General features: G+C 42.5%; 1 protein-coding gene across 1 annotated transcript; it reads right to left on the reverse strand.

Moving 5' to 3' along the window:
- Nucleotides 1-393: 393 nt before the first annotated feature.
- LOC121862787 (lysine-rich arabinogalactan protein 19-like) lies at nucleotides 394-1,189 on the reverse strand (the record flags this gene model as incomplete). The annotated part of the gene is made up of 2 exons (XM_042361098.1): nucleotides 394-529; nucleotides 894-1,189. Coding segments are annotated over 2 exons (432 nt in total), but the record flags the coding sequence as incomplete, so codon positions are not given.
- Between the last annotated feature and the right edge of the window lie 10,467 nt (nucleotides 1,190-11,656).

Consider the following 11,656-nt stretch of genomic DNA (forward strand, 5'->3'; position numbering starts at 1 on the left):
AAATAAAGAGTTTTACCAGACGTGAAATAATACCCGCCACGCCCAGATTAAAACAACGGCTCTTAAAATGTCTGATATGAAATAATATAACAATTCTGAAGAGACTGACCGAACACAGAGAGAATAAGTACAACTCTCCAACACTGGACGAAAATCGTAATACAGTATCTTATATATATATATATATATATATATATATATATATATATATATATATATATATATATATATATATATATATATATATATATATATATATATATTTTTTTTTTTTTTTGGTGAGCTCAGTGCTAGTCTCCTGACCTGACTAATGCATCTTTCCCCTACTGAGGGATGATGACTCTTGAAGTTTGAGGCTTAACGCAGCCAACACACAGTTCACGGTCACCCTTGTTATGAGTAGCTGGTGCCTGTGGTAGTCCTCTTGAAGAGACTCGCGGCTGACAGGAGCTCACGGGAGTCTCCCTGCTGACAAGGGGCTGTTCCATGGTGTCTCGCTGCTGACAAGGGGCTGATCACGGGTGTCCCGCTGCTCACAGGGGGCTGATTACAGGTGTCTCTCGGCAGACATGGGGCTGATCACGGGTGTTTCGTGGCTGACGGGGGCTGATCACGGGTGTCGTGGCTGACGGAAGCTGATCACGGGTGTCTCGTGGCTGACGGAAGCTGATCTGTGGTGTTTCGTGGCTGACAGGGGCTGATCACGGGTGTCTCGCGGCTGACGGGGGCTGATCACGGGTGTCTCGCGGCTGACGGGGGCTGATCGCGGGTGTCTCGTGGCTGACGGAGCTTATCACACGGGTGTTTCGTGGCTGGCAGGGGAGGGCTGATCACGGGTGTCGCGGCTGACGGGGTCTGATCAGGTGTCGTGGCTGACGGAGGCTTTTGCTCACGGGTGTTTCGTGGCTGACGGGGGCTGATCACGAGGTGTCTCGTATTGGCTGACGGGGGGCTGCTCACGGGTGTCGCGGCTGACGGGGGGCTGATCACGGGTGTCTCGTGGCTGACGGGGGCTGATCACGGGTGTCTCGTGGCTGACGGGGCTGATCACGGGTGTCTCGCGGCTGACGGGGGTTTTATCACGGGTGTCTCGCGGCTGACGGGGTCTGATCACGGGTGTCTTGTGGCTGACGGGAAGCTTATCACGGGTGTTTCGTGGCTGAAGGGGCTGCTCACAGGTGTCTCGCGGCTGACGGGGTCAGGTGCGGTGCCGTGGCTGACGGGGCTGATCACGGGTGTCTCGCGCTGCTGACGGGGGCTGATCACGGGTGTCTCACGCGCGGCTGACGAGGGGCTGATCACGGGTGTCTCGCGGCTGACGGGGTCTGATCACGGGTGTCTCGCGGCTGACGGGGGCTGATCACGGGTGTCTCGCGGCTGACGGGGGCTGATCACGGGTGTCTCGCGGCTGACGGGGGCTGATCACGGGTGTCTCGTGGCTGACGGGGGTTGTGAATTGTAGAAGGTGATTGGAATTTGTTGTATGTATTACTGTGCTTCAGCCTTCTAAGTGTACCTTCAGCAGGTACTCTCAATACGTCTATACAGTAGATAACAAAAGGAAACACGATAATCTCCCCCTGTGACGGTGGCAGTCTGGTGATTGTACAACCCTTGTCGCCTCCACTATAAAGTTGTCTTTATAGGTATTGGACCAGAGGCGTCTTCTTGTTTCCCAATACACGACACATTACAGCTGTCACACTTAAATATATCTAGTTTTTAAAGAGTGTTGGGCCTTGGGAACAGAACTTTTAAACTTGAATGCATTAAGAAAGTGTGATTTTAAGTATTGAATTTTTTTTCTCATAAATATCTGGAGGTGAAATTTGTAAAAATTTCTCCGGGTGATGGTAAATTGAGTAATACTACAACTTCTTGCAAAACAAATTAAAAAAATAAAATAATTTGAAGTATTACGTAGAGTACAGTTAGTGGAGAATGTAATGTTGGTCAATGTATGTGCTTATTAACTTACTTACAAAAATGTGTGAAAATGGTGTTGATCGCTTTATCAATGTAATGGAATTCCTACTCGACCATCTGGCCACACACCTTATGACTGCGGCAGCAGGAACAAATAAAAATAGATTTCTATGAAAATTTGGTTTGTGGGTGTGCCGCAATAGGACCTCAGGCAGTCAGTATTTTACGTGTATTATGATCACTACGGCTTACTTGGTCTCTTTTATTTAAGCTTCTTGTTTACATTATAATAACTAGAAAGTATTGAAGGAATATCTGACATGTGCAAAACGATCTTGTTTTAAAAAAATTATTTGTGTAATATATATATATATATATATATATATATATATATATATATATATATATATATATATATATATATATATATATATATATATATATAAAATAAAAAGTATTGGCGTTCCCAAACTCAATACGACCCACACAGCCAGGTTTTGTCAGAGAGCTATTGGCTTGATGACTGCGAGGACGCCGCTATTGAAACACAACACCAATTGGTAATATTGTAACAGTATATAGCGCTGGGTGTGTCTGTGTGTCTTCCTAGTGCTGTTTGCTTAGAGAGTTTATTATTATTATTATTATTATTGTGTGTGTGTGTGTGTGTGTGTGTGTGTGTGTGTGTGTGTGTGTGTGTGTGTGTGTGTGTGTGTGTGTGTGTGTGTGTGTGTGTGTGTGTGTGTGTGTGTGTGTGTGTGTGTGTGTGTGTGTGTGTGTTGTGTGTGTGTGTGTGTGTATTATTGTGTGTGTGTGTGTGTGTGTGTGTGTGTGTGTATTATTATTATTATTATTATTATTATTATTATTATTATTATTATTATTATTGTTATTATTTTATTATTATTATTATTATTATGTGTATTGTTATTATTGTTTTTATTTTATTATTATTATTATTATTATTATTATTATTATTATTATTATTATTATTATTATTATTATTATTATTGTTGTTGTTGTTCTTGTTGTTATTGTTAATATTGTTGTTATTATTGTGTGTTATTGTTGTTATTGTTGTTATTATATTAATATCATTATATCATTTTTTTATATTATTAATATTAATATCATTATATTATTTTATTAAAATTATTATTATTATTATTATTATTATTATTATTATTATTATTATTATTATTATTTTTATTATTATTATTTATTATTATTTTTATTTTTATTTTATTATTTATTATTATTATTATTATTATTATCATTATTATTATTATTATTTTTTTTTATTATTATTTTATTATTATTATTATTATTATTATTATTATTATTATTATTATTATTATTATTATTATTATTTATTTATTTATTTTGTTGTTATCGTTGTTGCACACTAGTATGATTGCACTCAATATCTGCTACGATTGTCAGAGGCTCAATATTCACAACTAAATTATCAGAAAAGCACAACAGACCAGCGAGGAGGATAAATGTGTCTGTCGATAATGATGTCAAGTCTTGCTGTAGTGGTGTGCTACTCGACCCCTGGGAACCTTTCATAAATATTACTTACTTGATGGCGAGAGAGTTCAGGAGAATCTCTTCTTATTAGAAATATTCCAAGTGCAGGAGACCTGTTATTACTTCACTCTTACTTCCACTTCATCACTAATTTTTACTATAGAAATAACAGAAAGGCCACAGCATTCACTCCAAAATTTCTTTACGATTTTGTGTTAGACAATATAACACAATGGAAGAAGGATTTTGACAACACTACCGAGACAACAGGGCTCGCAGTGTTTATTGTGGAAATCATCGACCCCTCCGTAGATATTTTTGGAGGAGTACAATACAAAATATCTATTTCTTGAAAATTTGATTTGCTTTATTGAGGAGCTCTGGTGAACTTAACTTCAGTGTGATTTAACATTACGTAAGGAGAAAGGGTGTATGGTAGTGTGTGTATGGTAAGGGGGTATTGTATGGTAGTACGGTTGTGTGTAGGATTATTGTTGTACTGTAGTGTATCGGGGTATAAAAGTATGAGTGTGTGATGCGTACAGGTGTCTGGTTGTATGTGGGGTTATGGTGCCTGTGTATAGGTAGGTGGATGATGGTAATACGTGTAGAGTAAGGTAACATGGAAATACGGTTGTCTGTGACGCTATGAGACTATGAAAATATGGTAGTATAAGGGAATGATCGCTCAGAAAGATATGGTACCACAGAGATTATGGAAGGTATGGAAGTTGGTGGAAGGAATCAACTTAACATCCTAAACTTGTTCTGCTTCCACTCAAAAGATAGCATTACCAAGTTAAATCTTTATGTTAAGTTTCGATATATAGACAAAATTATATACTCCCGTTTCTACAAGTAAAGTTAGATACTGATTTCCCATAAGTACTATTTAAAATGTAGTCGTAGAATTTTTTATTTATATACTCTTGTGAACACACACACACACACACACACACACACACACACACACACCACCGCGTAGGAAAGGAACTGTTGGGGTGAGACGCACGCAAACTCATAAATTAGTTACGCCAAGACAAGGAAGGACGGCCTCAGCTTAGTGATTATGTGGTACACGCAACATGCTCGTTATGCAGCCCTGCAACATGTACAACCACTAGAGTATGCACCATGCAAGATTCGCAACCGAGGGTTAAATACCAAAGCCGACATGCAGACTTAGAATAAAAACAGGCAACCAAACACACGCACGGACACGCCTATACCCGCTGACACACGCGACCTAAATCCCATGAAAGCAGTTTTAGGTCACAGTTTACACGTCCGCACACGAGCCACACAGCCCGGGGATGACGCCACACACACTCAGACACAACATTGACCCACCACATAAGTTTACTCTACATAGACGCTAACACACTGTATATCCAACACGTATCCAACAGTCATAAGCCAAGACACGTGTCCAACACTCATGAGAGACGAGATACTTTTCCATCTCGTAAAAGCTAACACACCGTCTTGCGCACGTGTCCAACCCTTAGTAAGCCAATATACACACGTCACTACAGTGTAAGACCCAGAGCGACGCTACAACACTGGCGACGCTACACAACACTGTCGACGCTACACAAGCACAGGCGACGCTACACAACACAGGCGACGCTACACAACAACACAAACATATCGGGTAACACATTGTAAGACGCAACAAGCTCACGACCATAGAAGCTCATTCCAGGCGATGCAACACCATACAAAGTCAACACACTCGTTTTAACAGAGAGAGAGAGAGGACATCACTAACAACACGGACGAGGTAGAGTCAAAAGCGTTATCTGTTGGCCTAAGCCGGAGTGTGGAGGCTTTGGTAGACGACACAGACCCACACTGCCATTCAGGACCAACGGCGTAATCATCCCGACAGCCGACAGACGAACTTAACGAAATATAATGAAACTTAAGGTGTACTTTATCGGTTAAAGGGGCCGCCGTGTGAGGGGGTAGGGGTGAAGATAGGGGAGGATGGGGAGTGGGGTGAGAAAGAAGGACATAGAGAGGGGAGAAGGACACAGGGGAATGGGAGGGAGATAGAGAGAGGGGGATTATTGGGGTTGGTAGGGGATAAGGACCGATAGGGGAGGTGGAAAGAAAGGAGAAGGAAGGAAGGAAAAGAAAAGAAGGAAGAAGGAAGGAATATGAGAGAGAAAGGAGAAGGGAGAGGAGGAGATAGGGATATATGGACAGAATAAAGTAGGTAGGGTAAGAAGGGAAGGAAGGATGTAGTGGAGGGAAGATTGGGGATAGAAGGAAGAAGAAAAGGGGAGTACGCTAGTGTGAGGAAGAAAAATTAAAAGAAAAAGGGGGCAGGTGGTGGATAGAGATGGGGAACGGAAGAGGTATGGAATGGGAGTAGAGGGAGGAAGTGAGGGTAAAGGGAGGGTCGGAAGGGAGTAAGGAGGAAGAAGGAATAGAAATAGAGAATGAGATAACAACGGTGGAAAAGGAGGAAGCAGGAGGAGGAGGGGGAAGGTGAGGGAGGCTTTATCAGAAACAACCCCCCACACACCCCTCACCTTAATTCGTTTTATGCTTAACTTTTACTTTTCTTTTTTTCCATGATTTTCCTCTTATGATCAAAATTTCGTCAAAAAGAATCATGATTGTTAACGTATGGGAAGTTTAGCTGTTGTCAGTATTAGAAAGAGTTTATCATATGTGGTACAGTATTTCCCATATTGTCGTTCATCAAATCCTTTTACTGATCAATATTTCGCTGTGTTTCGTTTCTACTTCTCTGTCTCGGACTTCGCTTCTCCTTACGATTTGATATATCCTGAGGGAAAAAAATATTTATATTGTATAAAAATTAAAATTATTATTTGTCTTTAAGACTGAGTTGCTACTGGGTGAATTATAATAAGTGAGAAAAAGAATATTAAGTGTTCGTTTAGTCTTATAACATGTTGCTTCACTTCCGGACGAGGGGTAACGCGAGGGTGCAACAAAGGCATATCAACAAAACATACGGTGCATCTTTACGGTAGAATTTGCATGCAAGTGATCATCCTCACCACTAAGGCAGCGAATGAAAAACAAACAAAACAAACACACCCATACAGACTTTTCTTATGTTTGTGTTTTTGAGAGTGTGTCCGTTAACAGAAAGATGAATAACAAAACAGAAATAACAGCGATAAACAATGGCAAGAATACGAAACGACTTAGATTATCGATCTATAAGCGTTGTGGCGAGGAGGAGGTAAGAGAAGTAAGAGGGTGAGAGGAAGTAGTTGGAACGGAGGAAAATAGAAAGAGGAGGGAGGAAGAGAGGGAGAACTTGGGGTTTGCAGGAGGGTGGTAGAAGTGGGATTTCGAGGGAGAAATGAGACAGGGAGGAAGATAATGAAGTGTGTGTGGAGAAATGAGGGAGGAAAAAGGGAGATAAGGATGGGGAAGAAGGAACGACGAGAAATGAAGTAGGAAGGGAGGGGGAGAGGAGAGGCGGGAGTAAAGCAGTGGGAGGGAGGGAGTGCTGTTGAGGCCTGGTCTAATTGTAGTAAAATGAGCTTCCATTCACGCTCAGTGTGGGGGAGGAGGAGAGCTGTTGTGTCATGGTGATGGGCGGGGAGAAAGGAAGGGAGGGACTGTTTGGGTGGTGGAGAGGAGAGAGAGTATGGGATAGGATGGGCTGCAGTGATGGGATGAAAGGAGACTGATATGGGAAAGAGGGAGAGAATGATGAGGAAAAAGGATGGGAGTGATGGGAAGAGGAAAAAGGAAGGAAGTGATGGGAAAGGGGAAGGGAATGATGGGAAGAATGGAGGAAGTGCTGGGTAGTAGGAAGTCAACTTTGCAGGAGGAAGAGGCAGCAGATGACGTGGGTGGTGGTCGTAAAGGGAATGAGCGGCTGCTGTTATCAGGGAGGTGGCAGAGTGGGATTCTGGTGACATAGGGTAGTGGTGAGGGTAGTGGCAAGAGGTGAGGTGTGACAAGAGGTGGGGTTAGTGACAAGAGGTGAGGTTAGTGGTAGAGGTGAGGTTAGTGACAAGAGGTGAGGGTAGTGACAAGAGGTGAGGTTAGTGGTAGAGGTGAGGTTAGTGACAAGAGGTGAGGTTAGTGGCAAGAGGTGAGGTTAGTGAGACAAGAGGTGAGGTTAGTGGTAGAGGTGAGGTTAGTGACAAGAGGTGAGGTTAGTGACAAGAGGTGAGGTTAGTGGCAAGAGTGAGGTTAGTGACAAGGGGTGAGGTTAGTGGCAAGAGGTGAGGTTAGTGGCAAGAGGTGAGGTTAGTGGCAGAGGTGAGGTTAGTGACAAGAGGTGAGGTTAGTGGTAAGAGGTGAGGTTAGTGACAAGAGGTGAGGTTAGTGACAAGAGGTGAGGTTAGTGACAAGAGGTGGGGTTAGTGACAAGGGTGAGGTTAGTGGCAAGAGGTGAGGTTAGTGACAAGAGGTGAGGTTAGTGACAAGAGGTGAGGTTAGTGGCAGAGGTGAGTTAGTGACAAGGTGAGGTTAGTGACAAGAGGTGAGGTTAGTGGCAAGAGGTGAGGTTAGTGACAAGGGGTGAGGTTAGTGGTAGAGGTGAGGTTAGTGACAGAGGTGAGGTTAGTGACAAGAGGTGAGGTTAGTGGTAAGAGGGTGAGGTTAGTGACAGAGGTGAGGTTAGTGGCAGAGGTGAGGTTAGTGACAAGAGGTGAGGTTAGTGGTAGAGGTGAGTTAGTGACAAGAGGTGAGTTAGTGACAAGAGGTGAGGTTAGTGGCAAGAGGTGAGGTTAGTGACAAGAGGTGAGGTTAGTGACAAGAGGTGAGGTTAGTGACAAGAGGTGAGGTTAGTGACAAGAGGTGAGGTTAGTGACAAGGTGAGGTTAGTGGCAGAGGTGAGGTTAGTGACAAGAGGTGAGGTTAGTGGTAGAGGTGAGGTTAGTGACAAGAGGTGAGTTAGTGACAAGAGGTGGGGTTAGTGACAAGAGGTGAGGTTAGTGGCAAGAGGTGAGGTTAGTGACAAGAGGTGAGTTAGTGGTAGAGGTGAGTTAGTGACAAGAGGTGAACGTTAGTGACAAGAGGAGTTAGTGACAAGAGGTGAGGTTAGTGACAAGAGGTGAGGTTAGTGACAAGAGGTGAGGTTAGTGACAAGAAGAGGTGAGGTTAGTGGTAAGAGTGAGGTTAGTGACAGAGGTGAGGTTAGTAAGAGGTGGTTAGTGGCAAGAGGTGAGGTTAGCGGTAGAGGTGAGGTTAGCGGTAAGAGGTGAGTTAGTGGCAAGAGGTGGAGGTTAGTGAGACAAGACCTAGGCCAAGGGTAGCAGTAGGGCGTGAGGTTGCAAGGGGGATGATAAGCGTAGGGTGGGGAGGGCAGTGACAGGACGTGGGGGGTGACATAACGTGGGTGTGGCTAATAACAGGACAACAATGAGAGGGTGTGGTAGGGGCAGTGGCGGGAGGTAGATAGGGCGATTTTTCTGTGAAGTGAGCAGGTCGAGGGGCTAGTGGAAGGGTGTGAGATGGGGTAGTGGCAAAGATAACATTGATAGTGTTGGCTGAGAAAACAGTAAGGTTAGTAGCAAAGGACAGTGAAAGTGGATGGTGGCAGATGAGGTGGTGTTGGCAGAGGGCTTGGTGGTGGTAGCGGAGGAGTTGGTGGTGGTGGCAGAGGAGGCGGTGGTGGTGGCAGAGGAGGCGGTGATGTTAGCAGGGGAAGCAGTGAGGTGGCAAAGGGTGATAGGACCAGGGTGGTGGGGGGTCAGGAGGTCGTCAGGGGGCAGGGGTAATGACAGTGACGGTCGAGCCTCTAGGGGAGGGAGGGAGGAAAAGCCATCGTTACCCATATTTCGTATTCAGCATTTGATGTCAGCGTCGTGCTAATCGATACTCAAAAATCCGCCAGCATCTGATGTTTGGGAGGGTCGCCGGGGATTTTACTTTTTCATGTAAACTCATTGATATTTGATATTGATATTGAAACAGTTTATTTAGCCAGAAAATACAGACACAGAGTGCGTAATTATAACAATATTAACATGACTGAGCCAGTGAGGCCTGGGCTCTCTTGTTGAGCACCTGATTATATGCTGTACATTTATCTCAAGGAAGTATTATGAAACATTTGTATCATCTGGAACAGTACACATACAATGGTGGTAAATAGAACATATCAGAATATTTCCACGATTATCACTTGTTATTTTATTTTATTTTATTTTATTTTATTTTTATTTTTTTATATATACATATTTTACAGTGGAGTTGATATACATTAATCTGATAAGTGAGGAAGCAATCCAACATGGGTTTGTGTTAAGGTGAAACACGGACACAGAAACAGTCAGTATCATGTCTTGACGGCAGTACATTCAATTATTGCAATAGTAATTTCTATCTATCTACGTGACAATAAATGATATAGTTTTGGTGGTACAATAAGGTTAGATTATATAGTGTTACAAAAATATTAATAATTAGACAATAGATAATTTTTAAGAGATAACTTAAAGGAAGGGTGCGTAGTCTTTGCTCGGATGGGTGGGGTAAGTTGAGTTACTCTGTTGTATGATGGACGAAAAATAAGTTTCTCTGTACTGATGTTTTTAGAGGTGTGTGTGTGTGTGTGTGTGTGTGTGTGTGTGTGTGTGTGTGTGTGTGTGTGTGTGTGTGTGTGTGTGTGTGTGTGTGTGTGTGTGTGAGGAAATTCTCTTGGCCCTTGAGTTTGGACTTTTCTGTTGAATTTTTCTCTATCTCTATCTGTGTCTGTTCTGTCGGTCTATTGGTAGTAGAAATAATGTCAATAACTTTAATGTGATAAGGAAGACACTTGACAAACACTGAGTCAACAATGCTCATAAGGTAAACAGACCTCAGGTACTCAGGCAGGCCTGGACTTGTTCACCTGTGCTTGTCCTGACTTAGATATTAATTCTGACTTTTCATATTTCCGTTTTTCATTGGTCTTCTTCATCACTTTTCTATGCTCTTATATTTTCTATCATTCTTCCTTGTTCGTGTTCTTTGCAGTTCCTTGTTTTCTTAAATTGTTTTCCTTCTTTTTGTGTAAATGTTATTCATAGACTGAACCGTTTTAGAAGCAAGAGTTGCAGGATGATAGGACCCATGCAGACCCTTGAATTTGAAGATTTTAAGTAGAGATGGGTGTGTGTGTGTGTGTGCGTGTGTGTGTGTGTGTGTGTGTGTGTGTGTGTGTGTGTGGTCAGTCGGTCGGTCGGTCGATCGGTCAGTCATGACAAGACCAATGTGTTAGGGCAGTGGGGGAACGAGCTGAGGCAGCCCTCCCAATTAGATCCAGTGCGGTGTTTCCGCTGAACTATCTGTCTCATCTTCCCGTTTCTCCCAGCGACGTCTTCCTTCCATCTTTCTCGATCTCTTTCTTGAGTTTTGAAGTTTGTCGAGAAACTGAACTTGTTTCTCAAGTTTAAAAGGTATTTTTATAGTATTGTATAACTTTCGTCACTCTTAAGTTTATTTCTTTTACGTTTGCCTTGATTTGGGTATCCACGTTTCATAGGTCATGTTAGAATCATTTACTCCTATCTATTTCAGCGTAGTGTACGGCATCATTAGCCAAAGGTGATGAGGCGCCAGTTAAAAGTATCCTTTTTTGCTCAAAATAAGCTGTAGGGGAGGACACAAAGCTCTCATGTTTTTTTTTTTTTTTGCACTTCCATAACATGTATGAAAGTTAAAGAAATACTGTATATCATAAGCATTAATGTTAAACCGGACACAAGCTCTACTGTATCAACTCATCAAACACCTATTTCCAAGGAGTCACCCGATGCAAGTCAAACGCAGACGTAGACACAAATGTTACTGGCAGGACATAAATATTCATGCAGAGACGCTAAGACACATGGCGAATGTCAGGTGGTAACATATTCCTTCCTCCTGTCTTTAAGTGTAAGCTAAACAGGATGTTCATTACTTTATGTATTGTTTTTATAAATGATTAACAGTTATTGATAGAAGATTATATATTAAAATACATATTTTCATAGACATATGTATCTCGATAAACACGTGTGTAGCATACGTATTTATGTGTACATTTCTGTATTTCCATGCTCTTAATCTGTCTCACTTTAAAAAGTTGGTTTTCCGGCATCTTCGTGGTGTGGATTTACAATATAACCTTTTTTCTATATTTACAATTTCTTTCCTTTCTTTTCTCGCCCCTACCCGGAGCACAGGTCAAACGACCCACAGCGGAGCCTGGGGAGCAATACATGGC

This window comes from Homarus americanus, unplaced genomic scaffold, assembly GCF_018991925.1.
Source record: "Homarus americanus isolate GMGI-L3 unplaced genomic scaffold, GMGI_Hamer_2.0 scaffold54967, whole genome shotgun sequence".
Classification (NCBI taxonomy): Eukaryota; Metazoa; Arthropoda; class Malacostraca; order Decapoda; family Nephropidae; genus Homarus; species Homarus americanus.